This window comes from Typopeltis vanoorti, chromosome 5 (assembly GCF_054136105.1).
Source record: "Typopeltis vanoorti isolate ZY-2024b chromosome 5, IOZ_Tvanoo_1.0, whole genome shotgun sequence".
In the NCBI taxonomy this organism is placed as follows: domain Eukaryota; kingdom Metazoa; phylum Arthropoda; class Arachnida; order Uropygi; family Thelyphonidae; genus Typopeltis; species Typopeltis vanoorti.
The window spans coordinates 46,861,113-46,875,524 of record NC_143553.1 but is presented as its reverse complement, the minus strand read 5'-3'; the positions used below and the strand labels follow the sequence as shown (position 1 = coordinate 46,875,524).

At 35.5% G+C, this 14,412-nt stretch overlaps 1 protein-coding gene across 4 annotated transcripts in view; it reads left to right on the top strand.

Annotated features, from left to right (window-relative positions):
- LOC150106358 (protein regulator of cytokinesis 1-like) overlaps positions 1–14,412 on the top strand; it is a 203,418-nt gene that overhangs the window by 104,232 nt on the left and 84,774 nt on the right. For all 4 annotated transcript variants that reach the window (XM_090392398.1, XM_090392399.1, XM_090392397.1 and 1 more), the window contains exon 9: positions 454–600. In XM_090392398.1, coding sequence (XP_090248524.1) covers positions 454–600 — 147 coding nt within the window. The remainder of the gene's footprint in view (positions 1–453; positions 601–14,412) is intronic.

The following is a 14,412-nucleotide window of genomic DNA, read 5'->3' as shown; positions in this document are numbered from 1 at the left end:
CAGCTACATTGGAATTAAGGAAAATGACATTGCAGCTGCTAGATCAGATCATATTTTCTCGACATACTGTTTGATGGTTCCTTTTACTGACTAGACTCAATTTATAAAATCAAAGTTAATTGCCTATGGCAATACTCTTGGTAGGAAGCAGTGAAATAATTATGTATGTTTTCTCAATATCACTCTATAAAGATTGATGTAGTCTAAAACAGATGGTGACACCCTATGCTTTAGCTAGTAACCAATTCGCAAGTATTCTAATTACTTTCAAGTCTCAAAGAAAAAATTCAAGGACCGCTCAAAATGGAAATTACCTTATTAATACTGGAAATGAAAACTTTGTTCTGAATAGTTCTTAATAAAATCAATGTCACTTCACAAAAAATTGACATGCTTTTAAATTGACCTCTGAATTACAAATATGTGATATAGATTTTTCTTTTATATTTTTAGTTGGAAAAAGAACTTGCAGATTACATTGCTGATTGGGAATTAAAACATGGAAAGAAATTCTTAATTAATGGCCATCCTTTTCAACAGTATGTTGAAGACCAATGGGAGAGGCACAGACAAGATAAAGAAAACGAGAAATTAGAACGTGTAATATTTATGATCTTTTATGATTTTAATTTCTTGCTAAAAAATTAAAGCTAATAATATCATTTATAATTCATTTTTGATTTTAGATTTGTGTGTGGGTGCATAATGTTTATTACTCATCATCATCAAATTCCTGACATGTACCCTCAAGGAGTGTACAGGATATGATAGTACTACATGAAAAATTTACATCATTACTAACTTTCTATCTACAATTTTCCTCCAAATCAGTCTATTACTTGTCAAGACTCCAATATTATCATTATCAGATCTTATATTTCTATCATCTAAGGCACATTGTACCATATCAATCCACCTATATCTTGATCTTCCTCTGGGTCATTTTCCTGCCAACCTGGCAGAGAACACTTGTTTTGCTAATCTTTCCTCGCCAATTCTGTTTAAGTGACCATACCACCTGAGATTAGCTCTGCTAATGCATTCCTGGATGCCGACAATGTCAAGTTCTTTCCTAATATCTTCGTTTTTAATATAATATGGCCATTGATGCCATCTGTTCATGCCTCTGATCTTTCTCAGGACTCTCATATCTGCAGTCTGTAGTCTTTGGTCAAGTATTTTACTTCTGACCCAGTTCTCTGATCCATAAGTTAAAACTGGTTTGAACACTGTCTTGTATACAGCTAATTTAGTGTTCAGACTAATTTCTCTCTTATTCCATATGAATTTATTCAGTTGACTTCCTACCATACCAGCTTTGTTGATTCTGTTGTCTATTTCCATATTTAATTTACCATCTTCTGTAAAAAATTGTGCCTAAGTAGCTGAAATGTTTTACTTGTCCCACAGGTTCCCCATTCACAACACAATTAACATTTTCAACAATTCTACCCATTTTCATTGTCTTTGTCTTTTTAATGCTGACCTTCATACCATATCTATTACAACAGTTATTCAATTTAGTCAGGGAAACTTGTAGCAGATTTATTTAGAAGTATAACATCGTCCGCATAAAGCAAAGAGCTGACATTAACATCTCCAATTCTGATATCATGTTTAATACCACTTTCCTTCATAATGTGATCCATATAGATAATGAATAACAGAGGGGATAATGTACATCCTTGTTCTCACACCAGATTTAACATTAAACCATCTTCCTGTACTTCAATTCTAACTGCTGACTTACAACTCAAATACAGACTAAGTATTGCTTGATATAATGTCCCATTGATGCCATATAACTGTAGCATATTGAATAGCTTCTCTCTTGCCATCTTGTCATATGCCTGTTCCAAATCGACAAAACTTAAATACAGATCTTTGTTATATTCCCATGCTTTCTCAACTATTTGTCGTAAAGTGAAGATCTGATCCTGACAGCCTCTATTTGGCCTGAATCCAGCTTGTTCTTTACCAAGCTTTTCTTCCACAATTCTTCTCAACCGTTTCTCAAGTATGCTTGCATAGATCTTGCCAGGAACACTCAGTAGGGTTTTTTTCCCCTACTGATAGTTGTATTTCCATTTTTATGTAAGGGTACTATTAGAGCACTACTCCAATCATTGGGAATTCATCCCTTTGTGCAGGCTTTCTGAACTATGCAGTGCAGCCACTGCATGACTTTTATACCACCATACTTCAGCATTTCTGGTCGAATATCATCTACTCCTGCTGCCTTTCCACATTTCAAGACTTTGATGGCTTTTTCTACTTCAAGTATGGATATGTCTTCCTGACTGTATGCCTGGTCAGTGTTTTTTATCACTGTGCTGTCATCACTCCTTGTTTCATTTAGCAGTTTTTCGAAGTAATTACTCCATACTTCAAGGATATCTTTTTCTCCCATTTTCATGTCACCTTTATCATCTCTAACTCCTTTTACAGCACTCTTTCCTCCATTCCTAAGCTTCTTCAACAACCTCCAGAATATTTTGCCACCTTCTTGATATTTATTTTCTATGTTCTTGCCAAAGTCCTCCCATGACTTTTGTTTAGCTAGTTTTACACAGTGTTTAGTATTCTTGCATTTGTCTCTGTATTCTCTAAGAGCACAAGCTGACTTATTTGACAGGAACTTTTGATGCTTTCTTCTTTTCCTTCACTGCCTCTTTAACTTCCTGTGTCCACAAGGATTTTTTTATTTCAGACAACCTCACCACATGCCTCTCTGGCAGAATCAATCAATGTTTTCTTCTTCAGAGTTTGCCACTGAATCTCTGAGGTTTGATTCCTGTTCTCAAACTCTTTCATTTTTTCTTCAGTAATCTTTGTGTTTTAGTCTACAGTTCACATCTGAGAACTGCTCGACTTTTATTTGCTTTAAAACTTTCTTACATGTTATTCTTTTCAATACAAAATTCAATTTTATCCTGCTCATTGTTTCCAATTTCAAATTCTCTGTACACTCTGGTGTCCTGCACCAGGGAGAAAACATCACTATCAACAATAACATAGTCAATGAGACTTTTCTTATTCCTTGCCTCTTCTCTCCATGTGAATTTGTGCACATTTTTATGTTGGAACATGGTGTTAGTAATAACCAGTTCCATGTCCTGAGCAGAAATCCAACAGATATTTGCCATTATTATTAGCTTTGCTCTTTTCTCCAAATTTTCCCAAAATATTTTGGTATGTCTCGCAATCATTTCCTACTCTGCTATTTAGATCCCCAACAAGGACCAACTTTTCATTTTTCATTGTGTCAGTTGCTTTTTCTAAAGCCTCAAAAATTCCTCCACTTCTACCTTAGTAGAACCTTCTGTGGGACCATAGGCACAAATAAGTCTCATTGTCCAATTCCCCATTCTGATATTTGCCCACATCACTCTACTTGTGACTGCCTGCCATTCAAGAAGATTAGCCTCGTATTTTGTGTTGAATACTATGGCTACTCCTTCTTTTCCTTGATTGTCATTACTGACATTTGTAAATCAAGTTTCACATTAGCAATGCAGTTGTTTATAAGATAAGCAGAATTGGAGTTGTAATTTATTTTTTCAAGTTTATGGGATTACGAATGTTTTTGGTATCACCACTGATTTTGCTGATAGCATTAATCTTTTCATTATTACAAAGAAGTTAATATCATAGTTATTACCTTTTAGCATTAACTAAGAAAGAGAATCCCTCATACTTTTGGGATCGATGCAGTCTTTCAGATTTAAATTAGAATAGTGCAATAAAGTCTCTCTGAACTTGAACAGATATCCATATGGGAAACTTTTTCTATGAATTAAGTGGATATTGTTCTATTGAGTTTGTGGCCAATCTCAACATTTTGTAAGATTGCATCAGACTTGTATATCGATCCCAAATGAGATTTATTCTCATCTTTAGCAAATAACAGATAAGTGTAATATTGCCCTTCTAACTCACAGCACCTACTTTGAAAACAAACTACACAGTAAATCTTTACTGTCTCTGCTGTAAATCTCTACTTGTGAGCATTCCAATATTGTCATATCTAACATTTTGTGATTCTAAGGCACTTCTGACAGAATCAATCTACCTAGACCTTGGTATTCCTCTGGGTCTCTTTCTTCCATCTTAGCATCAAACACCTCTTTTGCTAACATTTCTTTTCCCATTGTATTAAGTGACCATATCAGCTTAAATGACTCTTGCTCACATTCTTGAATGCAAACAATTTCGAGTTCCTTCCTAATGTCTTCATTTTTAATCATTCTGTCATTGATGCCATCTGTTCTGGGCCCCTAGTTTTTCTCAGAACCCTCATATCTAAGGTTTCTAGTCTTGATCAAGTGCTTTATTTCTAATCCAACTCTCAGATCCATAGTTTAAAACTGGTTTAAACACTGTCTTGTATACTGTGTTTACAAGTTTGGTGTTTTGGCTAATTTTTCTCTTATTCCATACAAATTTCTTCAGCTTTGTTTATTCTGTTGTCTATTTCCAGATTTAACTTGTCAACTCACTAAAAACTGTGCCTAAGTAACTGAAATATTTTACTTGTTCTATAGGCTCTCCATTCAGAATGCAGCTGTAGTTTTCTATGTTCTTGCCTATTTTGATACTTTCTTTTCATTGCTGATTTTCATGTCAAATTTCTTATCTACTATTCAACTTAGAGAATCCCGAAGACATTTGTTTTCAGACTCTATTATAAATGTCACTGCTTTCATTACAGATGTATTAAATTTAAAATTGCATTATTAAAAAAGACCACGTCATGTGGATTAGAAGTATCTTTTGATTGACTGGTAATGTGTACATTTGTTTGAGTAAGCATGTAAAGATGATTAACATGATTAACTTCTGTTCACTGCATATTATTTACACAAAGCATTAATGAATTTATATCATTTCATTTATTTTGCTTAACCTAATTTGCCTTAGGTGATTAATTTTTTTTATGTTAGTTTTAAATTTTTAAATTAAAAAGCTGCTATCACTATTTTAAATTAAATAGTGATAGCAGCTTTTTCTTCCTGAAAATTGACCATTTCAGTTGATAGTCAAAAAATAATAAAACTTTTATGGCCTTTGTTGTCATGGCATTAAATAACCAAACTGTTTTCCAAAAACTAGCCCACATACAAAAAAAAGAATATAAAAATAGTTTTTTAAGACACTGAAATGTGTGTACAATGCATCAAGAATTATATATCTTGACAGTATGTGAATGAACATTCACATACCAACCACTGAATTAGAAATGTTTATTTAACACTGTGTTGGAACTCCTTTAGCCCAAATTACAGCACATACGCGTTTTGCCATAGATTTCACAATGTGTTGGATTGCATCTACATGTATGTCATGCTAGACGTTCACCAGACAATCCTTTAACTGGCTCAGATTTGACAGAAGAGTAATTTGCTCCCAGTTCTGTTTTTCTAGCATGCCCCATATATTCTCACTGGGGTTCGGATTCCCTGGGCTATGTTGATGGTCAGGGAAGATGGTGGAAGTAACTATCACGTTCGCTGAACCACTGCCGAAACAATTCTTTCACAATGGACAATAGCATTGTTGTCCATGAAACAACTGTCACCTCCTTGATGGAAAAATCTAAATTGCAAGATTGAATTGCTTGGCGACAATGTTCAGATATTCCTTGGAGGATGCCTGACCTTCCAGCAATATCAGGGGATCTGTCCTGTACCACCAGAAAATGCTTCACACCATGATGACACCACCTTTGGAACCTTGAATTGTATTTGCAACGCAAGCTGGGTTCATTGCTTCATGGGGCTCCTGCCAAACTCTCTGCCTACCATCAGTACAGAACAAGATATACCATGACTCATCAGACTGACTGTTTTATTTATTTTTTTTAAATTTTTTTTATTCAGTGTCCAGTAACATGATACCACTGTATATGAACTTTCTGGCTCTTTGCAGAAATCAGTGGTTTCTGTATAGGCATGCAACTGCCAATACCAATCCATTTCAGTTCTCTGTGCATATTTTGGTGAGATATCAGTTGCAACCAGCCTCATTAAATGCTTCAGTCAATTGCTGATATGCAGCAGTTGACTGAACAGGTGCAACTGACCAAAGCATTTATGTGACCACATGTTTTGCATGTATGCTGTGTAAGTGACATTTACATACATCTGCCTAAAGTTTCTAATTCATTGGCTGGTTTGTGTACTTGTAATGATGTGATATATTAGTTTTGTATAAAAAATTTTCTGATATGTGATTTTTTAATAATTGATTTATGTTTTCTGTGATTACCTCAGCTGACTCCCACATTTTTTCTTAATTATGGGAAATAACTATTTTAAAATGACATTACCACCTACAAAAAAATTGCACACCTATTGGCATGTTATTATCGTGGATTATTTTATATTTTATTACATATGTAATGAAATTACAATGCCTACTTCTAGCATATGAGATGAGCTTTAAGTTGTCTCATGTCATTATGTTAAGTAGGATGAAATACTGACCAGCTCCTTGATAAGGCTGGTCACCTAATCTTTCCACAAGATCCTCCCCTTTTTTTTTTTTTTAAGATATTTCATGTTTTGAAATGAATACATAAGTTATTCAGCTGGGTATTTTTTATGGTATTACAACATAAAAAAAGGATATTTATCAACTAGATTATATTTTGCTGGATTTCAAGCTTGCATCTTCAAAAGTGTCCCAATTCATATTGTATCAGATAAAAGACGTGCCTTTTAATATTGTATAGAGGTTATTAGAGTGTTGATGTGTTGTTATTTCTTTCATGCTTACACAGTGATCAAAATACATATGGTAAAATTATGGAGACAACTACTGTGTTAGAGCAAAACTTTAGTTTAATCATCATCATCATCAAATTCCTGCCATGTACCCTCAAGGGATGTACAGGATATGATATTTAGTACTACATGAAAAATTTACATCATTACTAACTTCCTATCTGCAATTTTCCTCCAAATCAGTCTGTTACTTGTCAAGACTCCAATATTATCAGATCTTATATTTCTATCGTCTAAGGCACTTTGTACCGTATCAATCCACCTATATCTTGGTCTTCCTCTGGGTCGTTTTCCTGCCAACCTGGCAGAGAACACTTGTTTTGCTAATCTTTCCTCTCCCATTCTATTTAAGTGACCATACCACCTGAGATTAGCTCTGTAAACGCATTCCTGGATGCTGACGATGTCAAGTTCTTTCCTAATATCCTCATTTTTAATATGATATTGCCATTGATGCCATCTGTTCATGCCTCTAATCTTTCTCAGGACTCTCATATCTGCGGTCTCTAGTCTTTGGTCAAGTGTTTTACTTCTGACCCAGCTCTCAGATCCATAAGTTAAAACTGGTTTGAACACTGTCTTGTATACAGCTAATTTAGTCTGACTAATTTCTCCCTTATTCCATATGAATTTATTCAATTGACTTCCTACCATACCAGTTTTGTTGATTTTGCTGTCTATTTCCATATTTAATTTACCATCTTCAGTAAAAATCTTGCCTAAGTAACTGAAATGTTTTACTTGTTCCCCATTCACAACACAATTGACATTTTCAACATTTCTACCTATTTTCATTGTCTTTGTCTTTTTAATGCTGACCTTCACACCATATCTATTACAACAGCTATTCAATTTAGTCGGAGAATCTTGCAGACTTGTAGCAGATTTATTTAGAAGTATAACATCATCCACATAAAGCAAAGAGCTGACATTAACATCTCCAATTTTTATATCATGTTTAATACCACTTTCCTTCATAATGTCATCCATATAGATAATGAATAACAGAGGGGATAATGTACATCCTTGTCTCACACCAGATTTAACATTAAACCACCTTCCTGTACTTCCTTCAATTCTAACTGCTGACGTACAACTCAAATATAGACTATTTATTGCTTGATATAATGCCCATTGACACCATATAATTGTAGCATATTGAATAGCTTCGCTCTTGGCACTTTGTCATATGCCTTTTTCCAGATCGACAAAACTTAAATACAGATCTTTGTTATATTCCCATGCTTTCTCAGCTGTTTGTTGTGAAGTGAAGAGCTGATCCTGACAGCCTCTATTTGGCCTGAATTCAGCTTGTTCTTCACCAAGCTTTTCTTCCACAATTCTTCTCAACAGTTTCTCTAGTATACTTCACAGATCTTGCCAGGAACACTCAGTAGGTAAATACCTCTGTAATTCTCACATTTGGTCTTATTTCCCTTTTTATATATGAGTACTATTAGAGCTCTACTCCAATCATCGGGAATTCATCCCTCTGTCCAGGCCTTTTGAACTATGCAGTGCAGCCACTGCAAGACTTTTATACCACCATACTTCAGCATTTCTGGTCGAATATCATCTACTCCTGCTGCCTTTCCACATTTCAAGCCATTGATGGCTTTTTCTACTTCATGTATGGATATGTATTCCTGCCTGTATGCGTGTTCCACTGACTGCACCACTGTGCTTTCACTGCTTGTTTCATTTAACAATTTTTCGAAGTAATCACTCCGTACTTCAAGGATATCTTTTTTCTACTCTTTTTATATCACCTTTATCATCTCTTACTCTTTTTACAGCACTCTTTCCTCCATTTCTAAGCTTCTTCAACAACCTCCAGAATATCTTACCACCTTCTTGATATTTATTTTCTATCTTCTTGCCAAAGTCCTCCCATGACTTTTGTTTATCTAGTTTTACAGTGTTTAGCCTTCTTACATTTGTCTCTGTATTCTCTAAGAGTACAAGCTAACTTATTTGCTAGAAACTTTTGATATGCTTTCTTCTTTTCCTTCTCTGCCTCTTTAACTTCCTGCGTCCACCATGGAGTTCTGATTTTTTTTTATCGTTGCAGACAACCTCACCACATGCCTCTCTGGCTGAATCAGTCACGGTTTTCTTCAAGGATTGCCACTGAATCTCCAAGGTTTGGTTCCTGTTCTCAAGCTCTTTCATTTTTTCTTCAATTATCTTTGTGTATTTTAGTCTACTGTTCACATCTGAGAGCTGCTCGGCTTTTATTTGCTTTAAAACTTTGTTACATGTTATTCTTTTCATTCGAAATTCAATTTTACCCTGCTCAAGACTAAATAGTGATTGTTTCCAATTTCAAATTCTCTGTACACTCTGGTGTCCTGCACCAGGGAGAAAACATCACTATCAACAATAACATAGTCAATGAGACTTTTGTATAACTGAGAGGAGACATCCACATAGCCTTTAAAGGAATGCGGAGAACCGACCAGGACTACTGACCTAATGTCCAATCCTAACCTTCTCGTGGTGCACCCTGTTGGGTATCTACTTTGATACTGAACGAACGAGGATGGGCTGGCAATTTGGAATTTAGCCGACCAAATTGTATTCTTATTGGTTAAACCAAAATAAAAAATGATGGTACAACAAGACAAAATTTCATGCCGGCTGGAGCGTCGCCCGGTTAAACAAGGCCCCCATTGTTTTCGCCAGGGAACATGGGCGAACAGCGAAAAGTCAGCTACTGGAACAAATCTGAAAACAAACCCCAACTCAACATCGCCAGAATTAAAGATCGGTACTATCAACGTAAGAAGCCTGAATTGCAAAGAAATGGAGCTAGCTGAGGAATTAGATAAGTACCAGATCGACATAATAGGGGTGACTGAAACAAAAAAGACCAAAACTGGTGAAATCTTTCTGAGCAATAAATACAAAATGTTATATTCTGACAATGACAGTCAAGGAAAAGAAGGAGTAGCAATAGTATTCAACACAAAATACGAAGCTAATCTTCTTGAATGGCAGTCAGTCTCAAGTAGAGTAATGTGGGCAAATATGAGAATGGGGAACTGGACAATGAGATTTATTTGTGCCTATGGTCCCACAGAAGGTTCTACTAAGGTAGAAGTGGAAGAATTTTTTGACGCTCTAGAAAAAGCAACTGACACAATGAAAAAAGAAAAGTTGGTCCTTGTTGGGGATCTAAATAGCAGAGTAGGAAATGATTGTGAGACATACAAAAATATATTGGGAAAATTTGGAGAAAAGAGCAAAGCTTTTAATAATTACAAATATCTGTTGGATTTCTGCTCAGGACATGGACTGGTTATTACTAACACCATGTTCCAACATAAAAATGTGCACAAATTCACATGGAGAGAAGAGGCTAGGAATAAGAAAAGTCTCATTGACTATGTTATTGTTAATAGTGATGTTTTCTCCCTGGTGCAGGACACCAGAGTGTACAGAGGATTTGAAATTGGAAGTGATCACTGTTTAGTCTTGAGCAGGAAAAAATTGAATTTTATATTGAAAAGAATAACATGTAAGAAAGTTTTAAAGCGAATAAAAGTTGAGCAGCTCTCAGATGTGAACGGTAGACTAAAATACACAAAGATTATTGAAAAGAAAATGAAAGAGTTTGAGAACAGGAATCAAACCTTGGAGATTCACTGGCAAACTCTGAAGAAAACATTGATTGATTCTGCCAGAGAGGCATGTGGTGATGTTGTGTGCAAGGATAAAAAAAATCAGAACTCCCTGGTAGACACAGGAAGTTAAAGAGGCAGTGAAGGAAAAGAAGAAAGCATATCAAAAGTTCCTGGCAAATAAGTCGGCTTTTACTCTTACATAATACAGAGACAAATGTAATAAAGCTAAACAGTGTGTAAAACTAGCTAAACAAAAGTCATGGGAGGACTTTGGCAAGAATATAGAAAATAAATATCAAGAAGGTGGCAAAATATTCTGGAGGTTGTTGAAGAAGCTTGGGAATGGAGGAAAGAGTGCTGTAATATGAGTTAGAGAGGATAAAGGTGACATGAAAACAGAAGAAAAAGATATCCTTGAAGTATGGAGTAATTACTTTGAAGAACTGCTAAATGAAGAAGCAGTGATGAGAGCACAGTGATAAAAAAACACTGACCAGGCATGCAGTCAGGAATAGATATCCATACTTGAAGTAGAAAAAGCCATCAAAGTCTTGATATGTTGAAAGCCAGCAGGAGTAGATGATATTCGACCAGAAATGCTGAAGTATGGTGGTATAAAAGTGTTACAGTGGCTGCACTGCATAGTTCAGAATGCCTGGACAGAGGGATGAATTCCTGATGATTGGAGTAGAGCTCTCATAGTACCCATATATAAAAAGGGAAATAAAATTGAATGTGAGAATTACAGAGGTATTTTTCTACTGAGTGTTTCTGGCAAGATCGATGCAAGTATACTTGAGAAACGGTTGAGAAGAATTGTGGAAGAAAAGCTTGGTGAAGACCAAGCTGGATTCAGGCCAAATAGAGGCTGTCAGGTTCAGATCTTCACTTTACGACAAATAGTCGAGAAAGCATGGGAATATAACAAAGATCTGTATTTAAGTTTTGTCGATTTGGAACAGGCATATGACAAGATGGCAAGAGAGAAGCTATTCAATATGCTGCAGTTATATGGTGTAAATGGAGCATTATATCAAGTAATACTTAGTCTTTATTTGAGTTGTAAGTCAGCAGTTAGAATTGAAGTAAGTACAGGAACATGGTTTAATGTTAAATCTGGTGTGAGACAAGGATGTACATTATCCCCTCTGTTATTCATTATCTATATGGATCACATTATGAAGGAAAGTGATATTAAACATGATATCAAAATTGGAGATGTTAATGTCAGCTCCTTGCTTTATGCGGATGATGTTATACTTCTAAATAAATCCGCTACAAGTCTGCAAGATTCTCTGACTAAATTGAATAGCTGTTGTAATAGATATGGTAAGAAGGTCAGCAATAAAAAGACAAAGACAATGAAAATAGGCAGAATCATTGAAAATGTCAACTTTGTTGTGAATGGAGAACCTGTGGAACAAGTAAAACATTTCAGCTACTTAGGCACAATTTTTACTGAAGATGGTAAATTAAATATAGAAATAGACAACAGAATCAGCAAAGCTGGTATGCTGGGAAGTCAATTGAATAAATTCATATGGAATATGAGAGAAATTAGTCGGAACACTAAATTAGCTCTATACAAGACAGTGTTCAAACCAGTTTTAACTTATGCATCTGAGAGCTGGATCAGAAGTAAAACGCTTGACCAAAGACTAGAGAGTCCTGAGAAAGATTAGAGGTGTGAACAGATGGCTTCAATGGCAATATCATATTAAAAATGAAGATATTAGGAAAGAACTTAACATTGTCGGCATCCAGGAATGCATTAGCAGAGCTAATCTCAGGTGGTATGGTCACTTAAATAGAATGGGAGAGGAAAGATTAGCAAAACAAGTGTTCTCTGCCAGGTTGGCAGGAAAACGACCCAGAGGAAGACACCAAGATATAGGTGGATTGATGCGGTACAAAGTGCCTTAGACGATAGAAATATAAGATCTGATAATGTTGGAGTCTTGACAAGTAACAGACTGATTTGGAGGAAATTTGTAAATAGGAAGTTAGTGATGATGTAATTTTTTAATGTAGTACTGTCATATCCTGTACACCCCTTGAGGGTACATGGCAGGAATTTGATGATGATGAGACTTATTCCTTGCCTCTTCTCTCCGTGTGAATTTGTGCACATTTTTATTTTGGAACATGGTGTTAGTAATAACCAGTCCATGTCCTGAGCAGACATGGACTGGTTATGAAATGCAACAGTCATTTGCCATTATTATTAGCTTTGCTCTTTTCTCCAAATTTTCCCAAAATATTTTTGTATGTCTCACAATCATTTCCTACTCTGCTATTTAGATCCCCAACAAGGACCAACTTTTTTCTTTTTCATTGTGTCAGTTGCTTTTTCTAAAGCATCAAAATATATTCCTCCACTTCTACCTTAGTAGAACCATCTGTGGGACCATAGGCACAAATAAGTCTCATTGTCCAATTCCACATTCTGATATTTGCCCACTTCACTCTACTTGTGACTGCCTGCCATTCAAGAAGATTAGCCTCATATTTTGTGTTGAATACTATGGCTACTCCTTCTTTTTCCTTGATTGTCATTTCCTGAATAGAACATTTTGTATTTATTGCTCAGAAAGATCTCGCCAGTTTTTGTCTCTTATGTTTCAGTCACCCATGTTATGTCGATCTGGTACTTATCTAATTCTTCAGCTAGCTCCATTTCTTTGCCATTCAGGCTTCTTATGTTGATTGTACCGATCTTTAACTCTGGCGATGTCGAGTTGGGGTGTGCTTTCAGATTTGTTCCAGTAGCTGACTTTTCGCTGTTTGCCCTGGTTCCCTTGTGAAAAAAACGGGGGGCCCTTGTTTAACCAGGTGACGTCCCAGATGGCATGAAAGTTTGTCATGTTGTACCATCAGTTTCTGTATTGGTTTAAGCCACTAAGAATACAATTTGGTCGGTCAAATCCCAAATTGCCAGCCCATCCTCGTTCTTTCAGTATCCAAGTAGATACCCAACAGGATGCACCACGTGAAGGTGAGGATTGGACATTAGGTCAGAAGCCCTGGTCGGTTCTGCGCATTCTTTTAAAGGCTATGTGGAGGTCTCCTCTCAGTTATACAGCATGATTATACATATAAATTTCAACCAATTGGTATGGAATAGTTTCCAATAAAAGCTGAAAATTGCTTCAAGTTCTAAAATATGCTAGATACTAAGTAGGTTGAATATGTGCCATCCAAATTTTTGGAATTTTTATGCCACCATTATTGTTGAGTTAGTGTGGTTAATCAGAATTTCACTGGCTTCTTTAAATTCTCTTTCATACCAGGTTTTTGTATGATGTAAAGAGCAGGCACTTTTCCAATCAGTTTGGGGTAAGGTGTTGAGAGCGTGATCTGAGAGGCCTGCTTTCAACGAAATTGTTATATTTAATGCAACTTTTGTGTTCTTTTTTACGTATAGAGATTGTACATCCAGTTTCACCAATATAAGGTAAGTTATAGTTTATTGCAATAGATGCAATAAACTCCAGGATGTGCCAATGGGAGGAGAGAATCCTTAGAGGAGTTGAATATGTTTTTTAATTTTATAGGTGGTTTAAAAGTGACATTAAGATATAATGGTGAATAATTCTATTGATTTTTTCTGATGACCCTTTAATGTATGGGATGACTATAGTTTTACTGTAATGTATATTCTTTTTTGATGAAGTTTTAAGATGAACTGTATTAATAGTATTTTTGTTATAGCCATTATTTATAAATGTGTTGCTAATATTCTTTAATTCTTGTTTAAGATCTTGTTGATTAGAGCAAATTGTTATAGCTTGGTTTTTTAGAGTGTTGATGATTCCAAATTGTTGTAATGGTTGGTCAGTAACTTTAGCAAACCATGTAAATTGTAGTGCAGCTTATTTCTCTGTATGTATGTATATGCTCCAGATGATGACCTTGATATGAAGGTCGAAACGTCTAGTGTTCATTTTGGTTTATATTAAACCAGTAACCAGTATTTTCCAACATTTTTTGGATCATGCGCC